Source organism: Rhinopithecus roxellana, chromosome 9 (assembly GCF_007565055.1).
Source record: "Rhinopithecus roxellana isolate Shanxi Qingling chromosome 9, ASM756505v1, whole genome shotgun sequence".
Lineage (NCBI taxonomy): Eukaryota > Metazoa > Chordata > Mammalia > Primates > Cercopithecidae > Rhinopithecus > Rhinopithecus roxellana.
Window position 1 is genome coordinate 125,130,131 of NC_044557.1, and position 25,130 is coordinate 125,155,260.

Genomic DNA, 25,130 nt, shown 5'->3' on the forward strand with positions numbered 1-25,130 from the left:
GCTGGTGTGTGGAGCACCCTCATTCTTACCAGCTTGCACCCATGGGTGGCTCCATCTTCAGCAGAGCTCAGACTTGTCAGCATGTGACAAGTACCCCCAGAGCAAAGCTCCATGCTTAGCAGAGGTGCACAGCCATCAGGGGAAATCATTTGGATTGGATTTTAGGTGGTAGCAGGTGGTTTCCAAGACAGAGACCAGTTGATGGCATGGGTTTGTTTCTTTTAATCGTGAGAAGTCTCTCTGTGGGTTGGTGCTGAACTCACCACGCTGCACGGCTCATGGCTGTGGGTGACTGGTCCCCAGTCAGTCTCGTGTGGCAGTTGGGGCCTTCTACTTCCTTGCCTTCACTTTCTTTTCTTTGTTCGCTCTGTGGGGCTTCATGGCTTCCTCCTGGCCTGCGTGACTGGTGATGGGGGGCGGGATGGGGGTGGGGGCGTTGAGGTTCAGAGTTTTCTTCTGGAGCTTCAGGTCCAAGATGGCGAACGTGTTCTGGATCCTGCACTGCAGCAGCTTCTGCAGGAGCTCCATCTGGATGTGGATGACCTGGCAGACAAGGCTCTCCAACTCCTGAAAGGAATGGGGAGGGCCGGTGAGCGGGGTTGGGAGGTCTCACCAGATCTGGTTCTCAACTCAGCCCCTACTGCAGGGTATGAGGATGTGTCCACTGTCCAGCCATCTCACCCTGCCCATGGGCCATGGCTGCCTTGACCTCTGGCTTCTGGTTGACTTCAGTCAACTAGGGGTGGGAGGTCTAAGGGTGGGGAGGTCCTCATCTTCTCCTGACTGGCTGTGGGCTGGCCATGGCCACAGACCCTGGGTAGTCACACTTCCTGTCCCTCAACCCTTGGCTGTAACTAAAGCTCTCTTTTTGGATTCCAATAGTCACTCCCTCCTTTTTCTCTTTTGGCCTAGAGTGATGGCCAGGCTGTTTGAGTGTGTCATTTGTTCTGGGCTCATTGGCCAGTGCCGTATTTCCTGTAGACCCTACTTCCCGGTCAATGCAGGCTCCATCTGGATACCCCACCCCCAACCATCCTCATTCTCACCTCTCAAAGTTCTAGTGGCAGCTTCATGGGAGGGGACAGGGGAAATTGCTTCAGAGATTGGGCGTGTCATCCACCCAGCCAGCCGTAGGAAGAATGAAAACGCAGCCACCGTCCATCCACTGAGTTAAACAGGAAGCCCCATTGGTCAGCTCCATCAGAGTCATGGCCAACAGAGCCTGGAGACATGGATGATGTAAGTGTGTTTCTCCAGGTTCCCTGCCTGAGCAACCACACAGCAGAGGAGCTATTATCAGGGGACACACTGGAAGCAACTGGTTGTCCGTAGTGCATTTCTTTGAGATCTTGTATTCACTTAAAAGGTATGCAAAATTGGGCCGGGCGCGGTGGCTCAAGCCTGTAATCCCAGCACTTTGGGAGGCCGAGACGGGCGGATCACGAGGTCAGGAGTTCGAGACTATCCTGGCTAACACGGTGAAACCCCGTCTCTACTAAAAAATACAAAAAGCTAGCCGGGCGAGGTGGCTGGTGCCTGTAGTCCCAGCTACTCGGGAGGCTGAGGCAGGAGAATGGCGTAAACCCGGGAGGCAGAGCTTGCAGTGAGCTGAGATCCGGCCACTGCAGTCCAGCCGGGCGACAGAGCGAGACTCCGTCTCAAAAAAAAAAAAAAAAAAAAAAAAAAAAAAGAAAAAGGTATGCAAAATTGTACATTTGCCCCAGCATATCCTCTTGGTTGCTTTTGTAGAAAAAATTATTGGGGAAGGTTGTTGTGCTATAGGAGAATGCGCAGTGTTTGTTCTATGCCCTTGAGTGCCCCATCTCAGGTGAATAGCTGGGGCACAGGGTGTAGGTGGCTCTGGCTCACCAGCTCCGCCAGGCTGGGGCCAGCAGTGCCATGCTGGAGGCTGGGCAGGGAGCTGGGAGGAGCAGGCAGGAACAGCTGTGGGAAGTACGGGGCCGTTTGGGCCACTGTGGCCATGACCCGCCCCACCCCCTGTGCTAGAGCAAGGTCCCCTGCAGGGGCCAGAGACGTAGACTGTTGCAGGGGTTTTGTTGGGTCTTTATTGAATGTCTTCATGAGCTAAGATTTCATGGCCCCCGATGTGCTATTTGTCTGCAGACTTAACCTTAGATGAGCACCATCCAGGCTGCTGTGCTCATTGCTCTGTAGAGATTTTCCTCTGTGTGTGTGTGTGTGTGTGTGTGTGTGTGTGTGTGTGTGTGTGTGTGTGTGTGTAACCCTAAAGGAATACTTCCCAGGGCCATTTGCTCTTCAGCTGATGATTCAGAAACCAAAATCCCTTGGAACTCACAGGCCCTGCAACTCCCCGACCCCAATGCCTGAAACATACGCACATACGTGCACACACACGTGCACATACTTGTCTCTCAAAGTATGTTCAAAGATGATGCAACCATGATGACTTCAGTGCTTATGTATAGCTAAGAAACCAATGTAGGCTTGGCTAGGCCCTCAAGAAGTCAGCTACCCTGGGGCTGGGGTCATCACGGTCATTGAAGAGCTGGTCATGGGAAATGCTGGCAGCTAGAGCCCCAGTGGTCTGGCAGACCCTCCAAGAGGGCAGCCCAAAGTCTGAGATCCAGGCACCAGATCCTCCCAGTCCTTCCCCGGTTCCAGCTCCGCCCTGTGTCTCCCTGGTCACATGACCCTCCCCGAGCTATCCCCATGTCCCTGCCTCTTCCATCTTCTCCCCTAGCCTGGGGGCGTGCCGGCTCTGGAGGACCTGCAGGAGTTCCAAAGCTGGAGTCTTTTTCCTGCCTCTCTTGGTGGAATCTGTCACTGATCAATGACACAGAGGAAGGAACTTAGACTTCACGGTCAGTTAGGCTCAGTCCAAATGTGAACTCTACCCCATGCTAGCTTGGTGACCTTGGCAAGTTGAAAAGTTCTCTGAGCCTCAGTCGTCTCATCACTAAAACAGGGACGTGAATTTCTACCTTTAGTCTACCGAGAAACCCGTGGTAGACTCTTGATTTCTCCCTGCATCTCTCCCCCTCCCATGGGTGCCAACGAGGAGCTCCCATCTGCAGTGACGCCAGATCTGGCTGATGTCTCTGCTGGCCCAGGTGCCCACCCATGGCAGGTGGTCAGAGCCTTACCTGTCTCTCCAGGACCCGGCCAGGCTGCGCAGGCGCAGCAGCAGTGAACACCTTCTGCAGTGAGCTATCCAGCTCCAGGAGCAGCGCCTCTTTCAGGAGCAGCACATCGGCGCGCTTCTGTGCCTCGGCCTCCGTTAGCGCAGCCACCTGCTGCTGGTGGGTCCACAAGTCCCTGTCCATGCCCTCGGCCAGCGGGAGGGGCTGAGGTGGCATGCACACCTCCAGGTGGGCAACGGTCAGGTCGACCTGCTGGTCCTGGCCCAGGACATACTGGTAGAGTTTGTAGTGGCGGATGAAGGTATGGTGGAAGTAGTCACAGAGGGCCAGCAGGTGGGTGGTGTTGAAATGGTCCTGGTAATCTCTGAGCTTGTTCCCCAGGATCGTCACAGCCTCAGTAATGGAGCAGCCTGTGGGCACAGGGGCCAGGTACAGAGTGGGAGTGGGACAGAGCTGCCCTGCCAGGCAGTGGATGTGGGCTCTGCACCTAGACAACCTGGTCACAGAGCCCATGTCCCCACCGCATTTTAAAAAATATTTATTTCTATTTATTTTTTTGAGATGGGGTCTCACCCTGTCACCCAGGCTGGAGTGCAGTGGTGTGATCATAGCTCGCTGTAGCCGCCAACTTCCAGGCTCGAGAAATCCCCCTGCCTCAGCCTCCTGAGTAGCTGGGATTACAGGTACATGCTACCATACCTGACTAATTTTGTTTATTTTTTGTAGAGATGAGGTTATCACTATTTTGCCCAGGCTGAACTCCTGAACTCAATCGATCCTCCTGCCTTGGCCTCCTAAAGTGCTGGAATTATAGGCGTGAGCCACTGTGGCTGCTCTAACTGCAATTCTTATTACCATGCATTAGCTCTTGAAAGGTATGGAGTGTACCACGTTTCTTTTTTTACTTGCAGTAACTTAAACTTATCCCATTTTTTCTTACATAATTACCCCAGTATAATTATATAAATATGATTATATGATCTCAGTATAATCACATTATCATTACCAGTATTTTGTCTTTTTTGTTTCTTTGTTTTTCCGAACTCCTGGGCTCAAGCGATCTTCCTACTGTGGCCTCCCAATGTGTTGGGATTCCAGGAGTGAACCACCACACCTGGCCAGTATTTTGTCTTTTGATGCCTGTTTTAAAGACTTGCTTTAGTTGTGCTGTATCTTGTTTCTACTTCTCTTCAGGAAGAAGATGAGAATGTAGAAAAGGAATTCCCATAAGAGTAGAGTAGGAGGTGGCGGGGCGTGGTGACTCACACCTGTGATCCCACCACTTTGGGAGGCTGAGGCGGGTGGATCACTTGAGGTCAGGAGTTCGAGACCAGCTTGGCCAACATGGCAAAACCCCATCTCTACTAGAAATACAAATATTAGCTGGGTGTGGTGGCAGGTGCCTGTAATCCCAGCTACTCAGGAGGCTGAGACAGGAGAATTGCTTGAACCCAGGAGGTGGAGGTTGCAGTGAGCCGAGATCATGCCACTGCACTTCAGCCTGGGAAACAGAGCAAGACTCCATCCCCCCGCCAAAAAAAAAAAAAAAAAAAAAAAGTGGAAGCAGGTGATTGATGCCCAGGCAACTGCTGTGCTGGTGGCTTATGTTGCAGAGTTGGGAAAATATTATTTACCCCATGCAAAGGATTGGCTCTGAGGGTAGAGCCGTGGGCAGTGCTCCTCAGGGGGTGACCCATCTCCCTACCTCTTCTTTCCTCCTCTCCCATTTGCTCCTCCTGCTCACAACTCTTTCAGGTGCTCAGCACAGTGGTTGGAGGCAGGGCTCTCCCATCATCTGCTTGGTTCTCAACAGAGGAGGTGGCTCATGAAGGGTCGTGGCTGAATTACATGCCTACCCTGGTGAGTAGATGAGCAGACAGCAGGCAGATAGACAGGCAAGTCAAGGGCAGCAGGAGAGCACGGCCCTGGCTTGGAGACCTGGGTTCTCATAGACACTGTCCTGGAAGTGCACTGTGGACTTGGCCAAGCCTCTCCTGCTCTCTGACTCAGTGTCCCCCTCTGAAGAATGAGGGCTTGGGCCAGGCGCCCACCAGATCATGCACTTTGGAGAATTCCGCAGTTCCCTCTGCTGACAATGAAAGTAGCATGTTGTAGGCAAGGAGCCAGGCTTTTCCCCGAAGTAGGTGACCTGGCTTGTCCACAGACCCCTTCCTTTGCTCTTCCTTTGTGTGAGCCCTCCATGGGGCCCTAGGCGGTTTCCTCACCCCCTGCTAGAGTGCTCCATGCCCCTTCAGCAGGGACTGTCTCAGCCTTGCCCACGAGTTTGTTTTGAAGTCCCCCCACCCCCAGTCCCTTCATGCTCCCTCTTGGCTGGTCCCGGAGGCTGTCTTGCTCTGTATGGAAATATTCACCTTGAATCTCCCCAAAGTACCCAGAGGGTGGAGACATCATGGTCTTGGGAAAATATTAGCAAAAGGGGCACCACTCCACTTGGAGCCATGTTAGGATGTGCTGGGAGTGACGCCTGGATTCTGGCAATCTCAGCCTCCTGGGGGAGCGAAGGAGGGACTGCTCCACCACGCAGAATTACAGACTGGAGGCTGTACTTCTCCTTTCTGTGATGGCAAACCAGCAGGCTTGGAGCCCAAGGGTTACACTCCTCTTGTGAGGGTACCAGGTTTGGAGGTCTGAGATACTCTATCCCTCTTAGATATGAGACTGGGCCTTTTTCCCTCAAATGTAAAATTCAGAAGAGTGATACTGACTTCACAGGCTTGTTGGAAGGGTCAAATGGGGTAAGATGTCCAGTTTCATACAGAGCCTAATGCAAGCCAGCAATCAATAAATGCTGTAGAAAGAATTTATTTCTACCTTTGCAAAAAAATGTTTCTCCCTTCCACTTTCCCTTCCCCCATCGAGCCTTCCCTCTATTCCTTCCTTCATTCATCTCTGTCCATCTTTCCATTCATCCATTCTTTCACCCACCCATCCAACCATTCATCCATCATCCTTCCACTTATCCATCCATCCATCCATCCATCCATCCATCCATCCATCCATTCATCCATCCATCCGTCCATCCATCCATTCTTCCACCCACCCATCCACCCATCCACCCATCCATCCATCCATCCATCCATCCATCCATTCATCCATCCATTCATTCATCCATTCTTCCAACCACCCATCTATTTTTCCACCCATTTGTTTATCCATTCACCTATTCATCCATCCATTAATTCTTCAATCTATCCACCCATCCATTCACCCACCCTTCTATCCATTTGTGAAAGGAAAATAAAAACTTGGAAACCCAATTCACTATGCCAAAAGAAAAAAATTAACCTGAAAGTTGAGTAACACAAGAAACTGCCTTTCCTTTGATTCCTAAGCAGGTAGCTACAAATAAAAGGTTAAATATCTCCACAGGTAGCTACTCTATGTTCACCTTATCTTAGATAAGGTGCCAATTTACTGAGCAAGGGAGGAACACATAATTGATTATTCCCCACCTGCTCCTTTTCTCTTGCAACATGTGGATCACCATACCCTCCTTCTTACCCCTCCAGCCCACTTTCTCCTTTAAATATTGAAGCCCTCAAAATTATCGTTGGAGAAAGGAACAGATCTTTCTTCCAGGTATGTCATTAGCCTTGCCAAAATAACCTTCTAAATGGATTGAGACCTGTCTCAGATACTTTTCGGTTTACAATTTATCCTTCCATTCACCGAAGATTAGTTTGTCAAATGGTGACTGAACCTATAAATTGTTACTGCCTATTAATTACTTGGCACTATGCAAGATTTTGGCAATACTATGACAACAAATAAGTCATATCCCCTGTTCTCAGATGCTTGCAGGAGAGACACAAGCAGATAATGGCAGTGCATAGTAAAGAGGAACAGAGTTGGGTGAAGAAGAGCACGGACTTCAGGACCGGGTCCTTCTAGAGAAGGCGATGTGTGAGCTGCATCCCAGAGTGAGGCTGAGCCAGGCCCAGAAGTGGGGCCACTTCACAGCCCAGCTGAGTGACAGCAGAGGAGCAGGAAGCAGCCTGGGCTGGGTGGGAGCAAGGTGAGGTTTGTTGTTGTTGGCACCTAAAGGTGGAGGCAGATGATGGCAAGAGCTGTATGCAGAGGTGGGTGGAAGACAGACATAAGGGCCTTGGATGGACGCCATACTGAGAACCAGGGCTCTGTCTTCTGGGCAGTGCACAGAAGGAGCAGATCTGAGTGGCAGGACCTGGCCATCCTCAGAGGTAGGGTGTGCAAGACAGAAACCGGCACAACTCCCAGGTTCTTACAGGGGATGTTTGAAGGTCAGTGGGCCTACCAACAGAGAGAATACCATATGGTAAGATACTGACCTCTGACATGACCCCTGCCCTCAGAGAGCTTCCAGTCTTGAAGAGGAGACAGTTGAATAAATGATGGCCACCTTTGTATTCTCGGCTCCCAGCACTGGGATTTGTGCACAGGAGGGGCCCAGTCAAAGTCTACAGAGTAAATGAACCAGCTCTAATATGTCAAGGTGGAGGTGTTCATTCATTCTGTCAACAAATACTTATTCGGGGTTTCCCTGTGCCAAGAACTCTTTCAGGTTCCAGGGAGATAGTGGAGGGCTGGGGAGGAAATGCACAGATATCTAGCTCTGCACAGGGCTCTGTGGGATTGACAGCACACATGACAGGAAGAAGGTCAGGAAGGGATTCCCTGAGGAGGCAGTAAAGGGGCTGGGATGGACTGGGTCAAAGGGGTTTGCTGGGCAAAGAGGTGGTGAAGAGCGAGGCAGGAGGGACAGCAGCTTGTGCAAAGGCCCTGTGGTTGAAGCAGGCATGGCCCTCTGAGGGACTGAAAGGTGGGGGAGGAAGGCAGTCAGCAGGCTAGAGATCTGCAGGTGAGGAGCTGCCTGGCTGGAGATGAGGTTGGGTAGGCCAGGCCCCGAAAGCCCCTAGCATGCCCTGCCCTGCAGGGGTCCCACCCCCAGGGTCACCGTCTCGCAGTACCCCCGACAGAGTCTTTCTCCAGAGTACTCGTCAAGGTCTTTGATCTTGCGCATTTTACTGATGTGATTTGTTCTTGGTCATTTTCCCTCTACTAGCACTCAAGCTGTGAGAGAGCGAGAGGCCGTCTTTTCTGTTCACTGCTGGGTACCAAGTGCCAGAGCAGTGCCCAGCTCCTAGGAGGTGCTCTGCAGAGAAGGAGAGCCTTGTTGAATGGACACACGGGAATGGGCACAGCACTTTCAGAGGCCAAGGCAGGGGGATCACTTGAGCTTGGGAGTTCAAGACCAGCCTGGGCAACACAGAAAGACCCCAACACTATAAAAAAAAAATAGCCAGCATGGTGGTGCATGCCTTTAGTCCCAGTTACTCAGGAGGCTGAGATAGGAGGATCACTCGAGCCCAGGAGGTCAAGGCTGCAGATCATGCCACTGCCCTCCAGTCTGGACGACAGCGTGAGATCTTGTCTCTCTCACACACAAAAGAATTTATTTAGGGAACATTCCCATGTGCCAGGCATTGGGGGATGTTGCCTGTGGCCAAGGCTTTCACCATGGAGGCTGCTGGGCTGGCAGAACAGGCGCCAAAGGCCAGGCCCACCCAGACATGGCAGAAGGGTTTCCAGCCGGTAGGGGTGAGCGGAGCCAGGTTCCAGGGGAGCCAATTCTGACAGCAGGAGGAGCAAGCTGTGTGGGAAGGAAGGACCAAGGCCTCGGCGGGGATCAGCCTAGGGCAGGGTCCAGGTCCAGCGTCACTGACCAGGAGCTCTGGGCTGCTGCTGCCCTCCGGACACCAAAGACCCCCCTGGCCCCACATGCCCTGTGTCCCTTCCCGTCCTTTCACGCAGAGCTGGGCATCAGAGCGTGCAGGCCTGCCACCAGCCGGCAGGAGCTTCCCCGCAGGGACACAGTGAGAGAAGAAGGAGCTCTGAGAGGCCAGGGGATCTGCACATGCCCCATGTCGGAGGCACCAGGCTGGGGTCCAGAGGCCGATGGGAAAGGCCACCCCAAGCAGAGGGGCCAGCAGCGGTGAAGGCCTGGGGCGAGTGGGGCACAGCGTGGCTGTGTGCACAGGGCCACACCCAGCTGTCCAGGAGGCAAAGCAGGATTCTGGGGACGGAGCTGGGGGACCCAGGGCTTGTGGTCAGTTTGGACAGGGTCATTCATGACAGCCCTGTGTGCCATGTGAAAGAGTTGACTTCATCATGGAACACGAGGACCTCCGAGGATAGCGTACATAGAATTATCAAATTCCTCAGGGTTAAGAACCTGGTGGAGAGGTACTGAGGCCAGACTTGAGAGGCTGGGGCCATCCCAGAGGGAAGATGGTGACCGCGTGGAGGACAGCAGAGACTGCCCATCAAGGGATCCCAGAGGGTGAGCAGACATGAGGCCGTCATTTTTGATCAGCAAGCTGGACTCGCGGCCTGTGTGGGGGCGACGGTGTGTGAGCTTCACCAGGTGACTCATCACACCTCTGAACTGGCCAGAAGGTGCCCTCCTCCTCCAGCCTGGCCTGGCCTGATGGAGCATGGGGTGGGGTCACCTGCATCCTGCAGCTGTGGGTGGCTGTGTCTGCCTCCTTGGCGAAGGCCAGCCCCTGAGCCCCTCTGTTCAGCCCCAGCAGCCGTACACACAGCCCAGATCTGAAAGGAGAAGTCCACGAGGCTCAGTAGTGCGAATGCGCTCAGCCGCTGTGCTGAGCCAGGGTTTCCTGCTGGCTTGTCATCCTGGCCGATGCCCTACTATGACCACAGGCTGTGGCGTGCACCTAAGAGGTCATACAAACCAAGTGCAGACCTTGTCCTGGGTCAACAGGGAAGGAGGCCCTGAGTTGAATTCTAACTTTCGGCCCCCAGACACTCTTGGCTGATTCTGGGTTTCAGCAAAGCTTGTGGGAAGCCGGCTCATGAGACATACTTTCTTGGCCTTGGACCACACTCCCTGGGCCTCGGGTTGAGAAGTTCCTGGTGACTCAGAAAGCAGAGGGATTAAGTCTCAGGGAGAAGCCACTGGCTGCAGGGCGGACAGATCTGTGCCTGCAAGTTGCTCTTCAATAACAGGGAGTGGCCTTCATTTGCATTGGCTGCTGGGAACTTCCTGAAGATGGTCCCCAAGCCCCTGGAGGCCAGCACCTGTGAGGAGATGCAGCGGGAGTGGGGGAGGAGAGGAATGAGGAGGGGAAGGGCGGGGGAGGCTTGCTGGGCAGATGTCAGCAGAAGCTCCATGGTCAGGGCAGAAACGGCTTGGACCAGGAGGCTCCGGTGGCTTCCTTGGCCCCTCAAACCTGGAGTCTGGCCTGGGGGAGCAAGGGGAGATGCGCCATATCCCTGCGGGGCTGGAAATGGGGAAGGCTGCTTCTTCTGGGTGTGCCTGAGCGGGAGGACCCAGGTACCCCGATAAACCAGTTTGGTCCCCCCCTCTTGCCTCCCAGGGGCAGGAACCAAGTCAGGCTACAAGCCTGGCACTGCTCACCTTTCCCAACACCTGAGTGCCTACCAGGGCTGACCCGGTGGTATGGTGAGAAGTAGACGAAGGCAAGGGCCCATCATCTCCACCCCACCGCATCCTTCATCCCCCCACATCGCCCTCTGTCCCCTTTGTGCTCCTGGGGAGACTCTACTAAACTCCTTCACCCCTGGGTGCCAGGGACTGTACTGCCCGGGTGAGCTCCCCTCAGTTAGGGAGCGCCCACTGCCTTGTGCCATGCATGCTCTAGGTCACTCGTTCTCCCAGCTCCCAGCAGAGTGAGGCTGGCACAGGTACCAACCCCTCTTCATCCAGGAGAGAAACTGAGGCTCGAAGAGGCTGAGGGGTTTGCATAGGGCCACTCAGGTGGTAAGTGCCTCAGCTGGAATTCAAACTCCAGGCCATCCAGCTCCAAGCAGCTTTGGGGTCTTTTTGTAGATTCTTGGAGGTGGACACTGCAAGGGACCTCCAACCCCATTGGTCACATTTTCCAAAGAATGTTTTGCAAGAGCTGTTACAGTTGACCCTGGGACAACAAGGGTTGGAACTGCAAGAGGAAGGAGTCCCTGGGATGACTTCTAACTTTCGGCCTCCAGATGCTCCGGCGGGTCCACTTACACATAGATTTTCTTCCTGTGCCACCCCCAAAATGGTAAGACCAACCCCTGCTCTTCCTCCCCCTCCGCCTGTTCAACATGAAGATGATGAGAATAGTGGCCTTGATGATAATCCACTTCTGCTTAATGAAGGGTAAATGTATTTCCTCTTCCTTATGATTTTCTTAATATTTTCTTCAACCTACTTTATTGTAAGAACACAGTACATAATACATATTACATAAAAAATATATGTGAATCAACTGTTTATGTTATCAGTAAGGCTTCTGGTCAACAGTGGGCTATTAGTAAGTAAATTCTGGAAGAGTCCAAAGTTACATATGGGTTTTCAACTGCACAGGAGGTTGGTGGCCCTAAATCTTGTGTTGTTCAAGAGTCACCTGTATATCAAAATGAATGTTTCGCGCCAGAGAGACCTTTAAAATATGTTGGATCCAAGGAGATTAAATAGTCTTAATATGCTAATGAACTCAACAAAATATGCAAATGAGCTTAGCAGATCACCAAAAGGCATGGAGCGTTTGCAATGTTTCTCAAATCTATTCAGGGCAAATAGTCTTTCTGGACCAAGGAGCACATGTCTCTGGACCAAGGAGAAATGTTGAGCTTGTCCAATCATTTTTCTCTACAAATGGGGAAACCGAGGCCCAGAAAAAGGATGAGACATGCCTAAAGCTAACCTGTGGCAAAGTCAGGACCTGAGCTCTGCCCAGGGGGGAGGGGTCAGGAACCTGGCGGTAGAGCTGCCCTCCCCGTCACCACTCCCTGTGTAGGGAAGGGGTTGGTGTCTGCTTCCTTTCATTACCCTAGCCCTGGTGCTTTTTAGTAGGTCAGAAGTGTCTGTGAAATGTGGGCTGGGGCACTGTCTGCCCAGGGAAGGGAATGGAGGAGCCAGGGCAGGAGACTGGGCCAGGCGCTGTTCCCTGGAGTGAGCTTTGTGGCTGCCCTGCTGACCACGGCCTGGGGACAGACAGGATTGTCAGGAACAGCCCTGAGAGCTTGCCACCTTTGCTTGAGACCTCTTCTGTGGCTCCTGCCTGTCCCGGGGTCCCTGGACTGCTGGCCTCCCCACCTCCTACTGCAGCACAAGTGGTCCCTTCAGGATGACCCCTTTCCAAAGCCACCTGGTAAACTGCAGGGAGAGGAGAGAGGGCAGGCTGGTTGGGCCTGACACTCCTGTGGGGAGGAGGAGCCGCCGCATCCCTCGTGACCTCATCAGGATGGGCCTGGACTGGCCCGAGGAGGACCACGCTGGCTGGAGATGCATCGTCCTCCTGCCCCGTGACTTCGGCACCAAGTAGAAATTTCCGGAAATAAATAGTTCATAAGTTTTAGATGTTGCACCGTTTTGAGTGGCATGATGGAATCTGCATCATCCTGCTCCATCCCACATGGAGCGTGGATCACTCCTTCCTTCAGGGGACCCCTGCTCTCAACGCCACCCTCCCATTGGTCACTTAGGAGCCATCTCCGTTATCAGAAGGACCGTCAAGTTATTATAGCGCTCATGCTCAAGTCACCCTTATTTGACTTAATGACGGCCCCGAAGCGCACCAGTAGTGACGCTGGCAATTTGGATATGCCAAACATAAGCTACCAAGTGCTTCCTTTCAGTGAAAAGGTGAAAGTTCTTGATTTCGTAAGGAAAGAAAGAAAATCATATGCTGAGGTTTCTAAGAACTACGTAAGAACAAATCTTCTATCTGTGAAACTGTGAAGGGAGAAAAATAAATTTGTGAGTAGTGGATATAGGGTGTGTATATCCACTACTCACAAATTTATTTTTCAGGCGCCACCTGGGGGGTGTTGAAATATATTCCTGATGGTGGATTAGAGTGGACTACTATGAACCAATAGCCATATTAAGGAAAAATCTACTCAAACACTAGGATTAGAAATATTTTGTTGTCCTTTTAAAGACATTCTTTTTGGTCACTTGCCTAGGGTTCAGAGGGCAAGCACAGGACATATTTTGTTTTGTTTTGTTTTGTTTTTGAGACGGAGTCTTGCTCTGTTGCCCAGGCTGGAGTGCAATGGTGACATCTCGGCTCCGCCTCCTGGGTTCACACCACTCTCTTGCCTCAGCCTCCAGAGCAGCAGGGACTATAGGCGCCCGCCACCATGCCCAGCTAATTTTTTTTTTGTATTTTTAGTAGAGATGGGATTTCACCATGTTAGCCAGGATGGTCTTGATCTCCTGACCTTGTGATCCACCCGCCTCAGCCTCCCAAAGTGCTGGGATTACAGGCGTGAGCCACAGCGCCCGGCCAGGACCACATGCTTTAAAGACTGTCATGGGCTCTTGTCCATGCCCTTCTCTTTGTCCACAATGGTCCCCCTACCTGGTCCGCTTAGCAGACTCGGCACCTCATCAATCCTTGCCCCCATTTCTCAAGAATCAGGAAGCTAGAATGATTCATGTGAAAGAGCTTTGGCAGAAGGGACAGGCTCTGCGGCCAGGAAGACCCAAGGTTATTATTGGTTCTGCGCTTTACTGTGTGATGATTGACAAGTTACCTAACCTCTCTGAACTTCAGTTGTGTTAGTGAAATGGGGACAACAGTACCCATGCACCCAAGACTGCAATGGGGATCAAATGAGATGATACGGGCAGAGAGCTCAGTGTGCCATGTCTATGGCTGAGATTATGATCATCAATCCCTTCCCTGGTCCTCCTGGAAGCATGGGGCTCCTGTCCTGCTGCGGTCACCTCCCGCCTAGCCTCACAGGAAGGCTGGCTCCTTAGCGCGCAGGGATTTGGGTTCACTCTGGGCTTGCTGGAGAATGGGGCAGAACAGGGGCCAGCCAGCGGAAGGCTCAAAGAGGCAGCTTTCAGTGCAACAGCAGGAAGAACTTTCCAGAAGCACAGGCTGCTCACTGGCAGAGTAGTTCTCCTCTCCAGAAGTGAGGAGGTGTTCCACATCAGTCTGACAGCTGGGGGCCTCAGATGGTCAGACACCAGAGAGACGGGATTCCTGGATGTGTGTCAGGTGGGGGTTGGATCCGGAGACTTCTGGGGCCCCTCTCAACTCTCAGATGCTGTGGGGATTTCCATGGAGCTGACAGTCCCTGTAGCCACAACTGGGGCACTGCCAGTGCATCTTGGCCAAGCCCTTCAGCTGACTAGAGCTTGGTGAGGGAAGCCCTGACTTGGGGTCCTCGTCGTCCTCGTGGTCATCGTCCCCCGGAGATGAAAGCAACTGGGCAGTCCCATCATCTCAGGGACACAGTGCCATTCCCAGCCCGAGATGCGGCTACTCCATTCTCATACCTTGTCCCCTCTAACACTGGCGACTCCAAGGCTGACCAGTATGTCCAGCTGATGGGGGAAGAACCTGGGAATTCAGACGTGGGAAGGGGTCCTGAGAGAACGTTTACCATCTGCCCACACACAGGTGGCACATCCAGGCCAGGACACCTTAGCCAAAGGGTACAACTCACCCTGCCAGCTAGGCCTGGGCCACTCACCATCCTGGAGACTTCCTGCTGGGGCCAGGATCCCAGCCTCTCCTGTGAACAGCTCTGGGTGACCCAGTTAGGAAGTCAGTAGGTGTCAGACCTGGCTCATCCAGGTGTTGCTCCGTCTGCACTCCGCAGCCCCAGCCCACTTGCTGTGGGGGCTCTCCTGGGCTGCCTGCTTCTCAGGCCTTCCTGCACCCCTGGACGGGTGGACAGGTCCCCGTGGTCAAAATGAAAAGTTGCGCGGCTGGGTGGGCGCTGACCTGGTTCAAATCCCGACACCGCTCACTCGAGGCGTGGCCTTGGGCAAGTTGCCTAATCTCTCCAGACCTCAGTGTCTTCATCTTCCAAATGGCACCTGTGGTGCCAGACTGCAGTGACAGTTACAGAAGCTGTGTAAAAGGCCAGGCACACGACACCCAAGGCCTCCCTCTGTGGGATGGGTGGTCTCTTGCGGAAGGCAGGGGAAGGTGTCTATAGCCCCGTCTTGGTTTCTGGCCCTACTTACTGACACTGGCTCGCTCAAGGAGTGGTGACCTCACTCAGTGTCACAAGATGGACTGCTCATACCCTAGTTTACGTGGTGAGGTCCTAACCTCCAGTATGTCAGGACGTACTTGGAAAGAGGGTCTTTATAGAGTTGATTAGGGTCAAATGAGATCATTAGGGCCGGCCTTCAGCCAACAGGACTGCTGTCATCATAAGTAGAGAAAACATGGACATACACAGAGACGCCAGGGCACAGGTGCACAGAGAGAGACCACGAGAGGATGGGAGGAGAAGGCGGCTGTCCGCAAGCCAAGGAGAGAGGCTTCAAGAGAAACCAGCCCTGCCAGGACCTTGACCTTGGACTTCCAGCCTCCAGAACTATGAGGAAATGAATGTTTGTTGTTGAACCCACACAGTACGTGGTTCTGTGCGGCAGCCCTGGTGAACTAATACCGCAGGGAGGCATCTACACAAGGAGGGTTGCCCGTTTGTCCTAAGAAATGACCTTCTAAGATCTCAATCTAGAGCTGCTGTGGAGACTTCCACCATCCGTCAATCATGAAGTCTCATTTAAAGACCCTCCTCCAGGTCTTGCCTGAGGGGTGTCAGGTTCTGGTTGGGAAGGAGGGTCCCTGGAGGCCTTTCCCAGGCTGCAGAGTGTGGCACCTTCTCTCTGCTTCACGGGGGTGGCACCTTCTCTCCGCTTCGCGGGGGTGGCACCTTCTCTCCGCTTCGCGGGTCTTGAGAGGCTGGAGGCTCCCCACTTGAGGGTGGAGTACTTCAGGGCTGCTGGGCAGACCTAGGCATGGCCATGGTTGCCCCAGCAAGAACTGTTGTGCCAGGAGCTTGGAAGAGTCACTGCCTCCTGCCAGCCCAGGCTGCTGTGGGCAGGTGGCTGTTTTCCCATCCTAGGCTACCTGGGCAGCAATTCCTTTAGAATCAGGAGTGACCATGGGTGGAATTGCAGATGCCAGGACCATGACGCCTTTCACCAGGCACTCACCCGGATGCCCTGTGCCTCCACTGACCGGTCTCAAGGCCCACCTCCTGCCAGGCCTGGGATTTGGGGGCCTGGCCATATGCAAAGGTTCTTCCTGCTTCAGCTGTCTTGATGGAGCATCTGAGAGAGGCCGTGCCTGCCACGCGTGATGATGATGAAGGGCGGAGTGGCACAGAGGTCAGAGCGGTGGTGGGCTGGGGAGGTCCTGCAGGTGCCAGGTGGCCACAGGTGGGACACCTCCAGGCTCAGCTTTCTGTCAAGGAAAGCCTGAAGCAGGGGAGGCTGTCCCCACCTTCCCTGCCTCCTGTGCAGGCCTCCTGGGTACCCTAAATCTCTGTGGCTCCTCAAGGCCCCCACATCCCTTGCCTCTCCTGAGCCTCCCCAGGGTAGACAAGGCGGGCAAACTGTGCCCCCGTCCTGTGGTTTTCTCCCACCAGGACGTCCCAAGCTGGAAGACTCCCGCTCTGTGTCACAGCTGGTGGTTTCACCCTTGGCCCGGGGGAGATGGCTGGATATGGTCTGCCCAGAGATTCCTGGAGGCTGGCCAAGAAGGCACAAGGAAAGGACTCCTTCTTCTGGCCTGGTGTGAGGAGCAGAACGTCCTGGAGAGACGTTTGCCAGGCCAGGGCAAGCCAAAGCTTTTGAAAAAAGGGCCCCTTCCCTCCCTGTGCCAAGGCCTGATTGGGCCGGGAGATATGCTGCACTGGTAGCTGTCCTGGCAGAGCTCTGAATCAGTGCTGTGCAAACATGACCCTCCTTCACTGTGACTGCCAACTTTCTTATCTAGAATGCAAACACAATGCAACCATCCTTAGCTCCAGACTAACAACGAAAACATCCCTGGAGAAGCCACCTTCCAAGACGACTGAAAGCCCAGTGTGGATTTTAGCCGAAACAGATACAGAACCCCCGCCCCTGCCCTGGCTGCCTGCACCCACATTCTGAGATGGGGATAATGCCAAGAGGAGGACAGGGTGGGATGCAAGGTGCGAAAGAGCTGGAATGTGCCAGGGACCTGACCTGCCACGTACGCCAGCTCTTTCTGCCCCTGGCCACCTAAGCCCCCTCCTGAGGACAGCAGTTTCCTGCTCTCTCGGTCTTGTAGGCAGCAAGGATGGCTCCCTCGTGTGCCCAGGGCCAAGCATGAGTGTGGGCAGCTGATTAGAGTCCAGGCCAGAGGTGGTCTGGCCCTCCCTTCTGCTGGCCCATGCCTTGAACCCATCTGCAGGATGAAGGGAAGGCAAGAAAGGGCATAGACAGTGAGCGCCCCGATGGCCGGCATGCAGCTCCTTCTTGCCCTGAACCATGGCTGCAGAGAGTGGCACCTTCTCTCTGCTTGGCGAGTCTTGGACATGGGTGGACATGGACACGGGACCATCCCATGTCGCCTCCAGGCATATGGTAGTGAACATTGATTAAGCACTTACTATGTGCTGCTCACCCTGCTGCGAGTGCCGCATGTCCGATTCATTTGCTCCTTCCCGTAAGTAGGAACTGTTACTGCCCCCATTTTACAGAGGAGGAAACAGAGGCACAGAGAGGGAAATAATGTTCTCAAGGCTGTGCAATGAAGTGACAGCGGTGGGATTTCAACTGAGACCTCTTGACGGCAGAGTTTGCTCTGCTGCCTCTCACATCAGTGGTGTGTGCAGTGTGGAAGGGGCATCACTGGGGCAAGGCATTGGAGCAAGTCACTGGTGCAAGGAGCATCACTGGAGGCCAGCCCTCGCCTCCTCTGCGCATCGTGAACTCTGTCTCCAAGGGCATCGGGAATCGACTCATGTATTGGTTTGTTCATTCGTTTCTTCCTTCAACTCTTCTTCTGTGCCATATGCGTCGCTCAGCACTCGGGGGTCAGAGGGGACAAAGATGTACAGGGTGCAGACCCCTCTCCCACAGCTCCAGCTTCTCCAGGCCAGGCCTTTCTCACTCTCCAGCTGAGGACTCCAGGGAGGCCCGTGGTCTGAGTGGAGAGGGAAGGGGGATGGCTTGGTGAAGCAGGGCGTGAGAAGGACAGACGAGACAGTCATCACAGGAAAGGAGCCGGACTGGGCACGCCTGCAGGGCCCAGAGGGAACGCAGCTGCAGAAATGCAAGTGTGAGGCGTCCAGGCCATGGCCATGGCCTGGAGAGAGAAGCTTAGCCCATGAGGTCCAACGCTGGAGGGGCCAAGATCAGCTCTGGGTGGTGCAATCCAAGGATGGGGAGAGGCTTAGCCAGGAGGGGAGTTTACCCAGGGCTGGAGGGCACAGGAGGGAATGGAGGATAGATAAGTGCTGGTGACTTAGAGCCTATGGTCCAAACCTGCGCAGTGCCACTTGGATGTCACCAGAGAAGATCAAGGTTAGGGCTGGGGTTGGGCAGAACTGGAGCAGAAACAACTGAGCAAAGCTGGGGGAGGAAAGGCTGAGGTTTCCACGAGCGGTGCCGCAGGACTGCGTAGGCCACTGCCGTCCGGGTGGGGCAGGCAGAGGACCTAAAGTTCCAGGTGGACAGTGGAGCCCAGGAGGGTGCCTGAGACCCTTGCAAGTGGGTGTAACATAAAGGCGGACTCCAGTGCACACTTTCAGGGCTTCCTCTATGCTGACTACCTTTCCAGGGCCATAAATGAACTCAACAAGCCTGTGAAGCGGATGCTGTTCTTGTCCCAGATTTACAGATGAGTGACCTGAAGCACAGAGGGAGTGGCCGAGGTCCCACAGCTAGGAAATGGCAAAACTGGGGCCCCAGAAACATGTAGGGCTCAGCCTGGCCTGGAGGTGACGGCAGCGTTTGTCAATGAGGAGGACCCGGGGAAGGAAGTGCTGCTGGAATTCTACCCTCTGCATCTGGGGGACTGTGGGGTTGTTCACGTTCTCATGAGTGTCCCTGTGCAAGGCAGTAAGAACACAAGTGCTGACAAGGACACCACCTGGGCCAGCCTCCTGGCTCAGGGACAGCAGGCACCATCCTGACCAGCACCGTGGTGAGCCGAGGTGCAGGAGGCCTGGCTCTCGCGGGGCTCTGCACCCTGGGGTGCTCCAGCTGCACTCCGCTGCCTACTCTCTCCGCACTGCAGCCAGCCTGGCACGGCTCTCAGGAGCCAGCTCTCCTGGTGGGTCAGTCACCCCCTGGGCAGAACTGGGACAGTCTCATTTGCCTCCTAGCTCACTCCTGACTTCTGAAACAAATATGCAGTTTGCTTTTTTTAAAAAAATTACTTCCTGGTCCTGCCTCTGACCCTGCCCCATCTCCTGCGGTGCAGGGTCACTGGGCAGTGCAGGGGCTGAGGAGAAGGGGCCCTGGCACGTGTCTACTGGGCCTTGTTCTTGCTAGGGCTGATCTGAAGCAGGTGACCCCTGGCTATGCCAGGTTTCTGGATCACATCCTGCTCCCTCGAGTTCCCAGGTCCCTGTGTCTCCTAAAAATAGAGGTGCCACTCACTGGGCACTTCCCAGGCACCGAGCACCATGTTGTGGGCTTTAAGGCACAGTCTCATTTGATCCTTCTAATAATCCCAGGAGGAGAGTGATCCTGCGTCCCCGTTTTTCTAGATGTGTTCACAGAGGCTCAGAGGGATGAGACTTGTCCTGGATCATGCACCCAGTAAGGATCTGAATTTTCCCTCTGAACCGCCAGCCTCCTGATGTCTATTTTCAGCCAGTTTAACTTCAGGCATGGGAAGCCCACCTAAGAGCTTGTTTCGAGTCCATGTTTGTATCAACCATGCCTCACACTTCTTCAGATGATACGAAGGTGAGAGGAGAAACTTGTAAGCTGGATGGGCCAGGATTAAGGCTGAGAATATTTCAGGAGGAAGGAAAGGAAGACCAATCTGAACGAGGTGGCATCCGTGGGGGTGACTGTGAGGGTCTGCAAGTGCATTCGAAATCGCCATTGCACAAGGGCAGGATGGGGAAATGGTTAGGGGCTTTAGTGGACTGCCAGCCTGGTGCCAATCTGTGTACCTGATGCTGATAAAGCCAATGCCCTCATCGGCTATTTAAACAGGAGCATCATGACCAGCACAGGGGAGATGGCACATCCCTGACCATCTGATTGCTGTGTTTGAATCCAGATGCCATATGTTAAGACTAATACTGACAAACACAAGGCTACCTGAATGAGGGCAGCGAGAGAGGGGGCAGAGGTTAGTTAGGAGGTGGTGGGGGGCAGGGTCTATGGGAAGGATGTCACATTAAAATAGAAAAAGAGATGATGTGGTATGGGTGGGAGTAAACACAGGCATATTTGACTCATTATATACAGCATCTGAAGACTAAACTATGGTAAATAATGAATATATGTTAAATAAATAAAATGGCATATATATGATTTATGGAAGCTCTAAATAAATGTATGTAGCAGAAATTTAGCTAGCAATTCAGTAGATATTTGAATTTTTTAAAAGAATAATAAAAGGTACTAGGAAGTCTAGTCCAAATGGAAAGATGTACTAGTCGCATTACATGAAGCCCAATAAATATGCTCAGGGCCCACAGGCTGCTGAGAATCTGGAAGACAGATGTGGAGAGGGGCAGAAGGCAGCTGTAGGCTAGATGCAAGGAAGAACTTCCTAATGATGAGTGTGGTCATGTAAGGAATGAAGTGCAGAAGGAGGAGGGGCTCCCTGTCCCTTAGGGGGTGCCAGCAGAAGCTGGAAGAGCTTAGTTGGCATCCAGGGGCTCCCTGGAGTCAGGGAGAGGAGTTTTCTGTGCACTCAGTTGGAGAGTCCATGAGACATAGCTGTGCTGTGTTGGTAAGGCATGCTCCAACCGGAAGTGCCGAAAGCTCCAGGGCGCCCTCATCTTGGGTTGAAGTTGGGTTTGCACCATCATCAACTGTTTTCCAAGGGCTTGGCCTGTGAAGGCTCTGGTGGGGACTTGAAAGAGTTTGCTTCCCACCTGCTTGCTTGCGGCTGACATCCCTCTTCCTGGTTGTCAGTGTCTGTTCTGGCCACGAACCCCTCCAGAGCTCAGACACCAGGATTGCACTCTGGTACCCACATGTGGCTGTGAGCAGTGGGGAGGCGGGACCCTGAGTGATACCCTGAAGGCTCCTGTCTGTGGGGCTAGGGATGGCAGGAGGGAGATGAGATGTCCTGAGGATCTCTGAGTCCAGCCTGTGAGTGATGCCATGTCTTGCTCTAGCCTTTAGGCTGGGACCACTGGGTGGGAGTGCAGGCTGGCAGGAGAGAATTGGAAGAGAACCTGGCAGCCGAAGAAATTAAAGAAAGGCTGGCCCAGGTGTGCCTAAGGCTGGGAGCACTGGATGCCTTCAAACAGACGTGCCGTGGGACATTCTGTGTGTCTGAAAAAGCACTCGCAGTTTGGTAAATCGATTGCAGAATGCAAGATTTGAAAGTAGTGGACCAATCAAGAGAGGGGGGTGGAAACGGTACTGGTCCTGGGGATGGTCAGAAGTGGTGAGATTAGAGAAGGACATCGACCTGCTGCCAGCAGTACTGAGTGATGAGTTATGGGTGCCTTGAGGATGGCGTCTTGTGCATGAGAGACATAGCATCGTGCAGCCTGTGTGACTGGCAGCCACTGAGATTGTGACCAGAAAGCCAGGGAAGACCTCTAATGTGCCTCACTTTTAAGAAATCTTATTATACTTTTTTTGGAAAATAATTTCAAAGCAAAATAAATCACAAGAAAAGTTGCAACAACAGTAGAAAGAAACTCTTCCCAGTCCACTTAAAAGAAGCGCCCGCCCAGCGCGCCCCGCCAAAGCACCCTTTCACCTGTGTCTTCCAAAGCGAGAGCGCCCATCAGCACGACCATCCGATCCAGACCCTTACCCTGAATGTGTCACTACCGCTGGGTCCCCAGGCCGACCCCTGGTTTCCACAGTTCTCCCAATAACCTCATTCATAGCAAAAAGAGCCAGACAGGCCACAGGTCACGTTTGAACACATCCCTTCGCCTCTTTCAGTTTGGAAAGGTTTATCAGTCTTTCCTTGGCTCTTATGGCCTGAGTGTTTGGATCTGGCAGGAGAGCTACTTTGAGCAATGCTCCTAATTTGCTGTTTTCTCTTGATTAGATGTGGGCTGTGAGTCTTTGTTGGAACCACAATGGGAGGATGCTGGTTTCTCGCTGCATCTGACCAGGCACATGGGATTCTCTGTGTGGCCTCTTACTGACAATGTCCACTTGGATCACTTGACTAAGGAGGCAGCTGTCAGCTTCTTCCCTGTAAGAGTATTCCTTTCTCTTTGTCACTAGGAAGGATGTTGTGGGAGAGGTTCTTAGAAAGCATGGAAGTATCCCATTTCTCATCAAGCATCCGCCCACTACTTTCAGCACCCATGGATGGTTCTCAGTGAAATGAAGCACCACTGTGAGGGCAGCCACAGAGAGCCTGCCTTGTGTATTTGCCTAATGAATGAATCTGCACTTCATTGCCCAAGAGGTGGGTGGAGTGACCACAGCTCCCTATGCCACCAGGTCCTTTTCTCATGCAAGCCCAGCACAGGGCCAGGGTGGGAGCCATGCTGCCTCCGTGCACCTGACTGACTGCATCCTCCATCTTTGCATGAGCAAGCTCCAGGACTCCCCTGGGACTTGCAGCAAAGCCAGATCTCCTACCAGGAACAACATGCAGCCCTTCAGGGTCCGTGAAGGGTTTTAAGTCGGGGAAGGTGACACATTTGATTTACATTAAGCGAAACCAAACCAAACCAAAACAAAAGCGAACACCCTGGCTATTGTGCCAACAGCTTGGAGTGGTTCAGATTTACAGTCAGGCAGACCAATGAAGACTCAGAGGGGATGTTTGGGAAGCCTGGGTAGAGATCAAATTTTCAAGCGTGTGAGGAGGCCCAATGCCAGGGAAAGGCAGGAAGGGGCCCTGGCTCCTCCCAGGCTGCTGGGGCTGTGAATGGCAGGGGAGTCCTACGTGCACCCCCCCATCCCACCAGCCTCTGCCAACTCCTGCCCTGGACGCCCCTTACCTTTGGTTTCCCTAAGCAGCTCTTCTGTGAACTTGACCACCTGGGCCACCTCCACCCATGGGAAGCCTTTGCCCACTGCAAAGATGATGCTGTCATAGAGGGTGTCCAGCAGGATGCTCCTCCGGGAGTCTCTCTGTTCGTCAAACTCCTCCCAGTTAAGAAGCCTCCGCAGGCGCTCCCGACCTTGTGGTCTCTGCAGAGTTGCAGGGTATGATATGGGGTTGTAGGGTATGATATGGGGGGTGCAGGTTATGATATGGGGATTGTGGGGTATGATATGGGAGTTGTGGGGTATGATGTGGGGGGGTTGGAGGATATGATACAGGGGGTTGTAGGGTATGATATAGGCGTTGCGGGGTATGATATGGGGGTTATGGGGTATGATATGGGGATTGTGGGGTATGATATGGGGGTTGTGGGGTATGATATGGGAGTTGTGGGGTATGACATGGAGGTTGGAGGGTATGATATGGGGTTTTAGGGTATGATATCGAGGTTGCAGGGTATGATATGGGGTTTCAGGGTATGATATGGGAGTTGCAGGGTATGATACGGGGTTGAGGAGTCAAGAAGCCATTTCTACTGGGTAAGACACTATTGGGGTCCCCACAATGGTGCTCCAGAGCCCTGAAGAGGAACTAGATAAGTGGGCACCCCTGGGAAGAGCTGTGCTTTGATTTCTGGGCAGCACTCCCTCTTCCTCCTGGGACTTGCTCTTCTTCTAGACTTCCCTTCCTCTAAGAGTTCTCATGCTGGCCACTGTAGCCCAGGGTTTGTGTACCTCCAGCAGGCCTCAGGTTCTGAAATATGATCCCTTCCCCCTTTCCTAAAATAAAATTTGACTTTCCTCAGCCTACTCTCAACTAACTGCACTAGAGGCATTGATCTGACAATGAAATTCGTACTACAGTGTTAGTGACTGACCTAGAGGGGTTTTGGTGATGTAATGAGCAGAAGGAATGAGACTTGCTTGGTGAAAATTCAGATACACTGGCAGGCCAAGAGGAAAAGGTAAACTTTTTTCCCTGCCTAGAAGTAAAAACCTATTTTACTTGAGAGTTCATCTGGCCCTTCTAGAAAGTTCTTATAGGCCACCAGCAGATGTAGGAGAAGCAAGTGGCACTTAAAGGAAGTGGCAAAAAAATGTTTGGGGTGATGCAGAGACCCACCCACCACACGCAAGCATGTTGCTTTCCTGGGGAAAGGAGTCCTCTGGCTGGGAGGGCCCCAAGGGACCTGGAGGACCCATGGTGGCCTTAGTGACAGAGGGAGCCCCAGAGTCATGTCCTCGGCCGCAGAGACTCCTCTTCCACTGCCACCACTCTTCTGCCTAATCCAGACAGCACCCCCTAGAAAGCAACAGAGCCTCCCCCAACACACTCCCTGCACACAGGGGCTCACAGGACCCTGAGAGTCCCAGGGGAGGCAGGCACAGTCCCTCACTTCCCTTCAGGTAGGATCTGCCCCTTCTGGGCCTGCATGCGGGCTTGAAAAACAGCCCACAAGATCCAGGGGCTGGTCAGCCCTGGCCTGGAGTTTGGGTCCGCACATCTCGTCACAGCACCTCAGAGGTGCTGTGCCCAGCCGGGGTGGCTGCCCCAGGGTCTCCTGAAGAGGCACCTCCAGTGCCCACCTCCTTATGTGCCCAGGGTGAGCCAGTTTCTATTTAAAAGCCACATTTTCTCTTCCTTCACCTGAAATTGGAAGACTTCTTTCACTCCCTGGGGTGTTAAGAGTGCCATGGCCCCTGCATCTAGTTGCCAGGAGACCGAGCCAGACTGACACAGAGTTTCCGGAACCCTGGGGGTGGCCAGTGCCAGCTTTGTTAAGTCATGAATGGCTTCTCCCAGGCTTCTTTCCTCCCGGCCCCTCCTGCGATGCTCTGGGCCTCATCACCTGTACCTGCTCAGGGACTGGAACCCCTTGCCTCTCCCTCATAACCTGTTCTCCTTCAGGAAGTGAGCATCCTGAGGCTTCCTGTAAACATACACACACATACACACACTTGCACACACATAGACACATGTACACACACAGGTACACATGTGTACACGCACGCACACACACACATATGAA

The 25,130-nt window shown here is 53.4% G+C and overlaps 1 protein-coding gene across 1 annotated transcript; it reads right to left on the bottom strand.

Annotated features, from left to right (window-relative positions):
• Positions 1-207: 207 nt before the first annotated feature.
• On the bottom strand, positions 208-24,828 carry C9H8orf74 (chromosome 9 C8orf74 homolog). The gene is made up of 4 exons (XM_010353458.2): positions 24,749-24,828; positions 23,055-23,247; positions 3,126-3,532; positions 208-567 (listed from the first exon to the last, which is right to left on the bottom strand). Exons 1-4 carry the CDS (start codon positions 24,794-24,796, stop codon positions 331-333), a joined length of 885 nt encoding a protein of 294 aa, XP_010351760.2. The 5' UTR covers positions 24,797-24,828; the 3' UTR covers positions 208-330.
• Between the last annotated feature and the right edge of the window lie 302 nt (positions 24,829-25,130).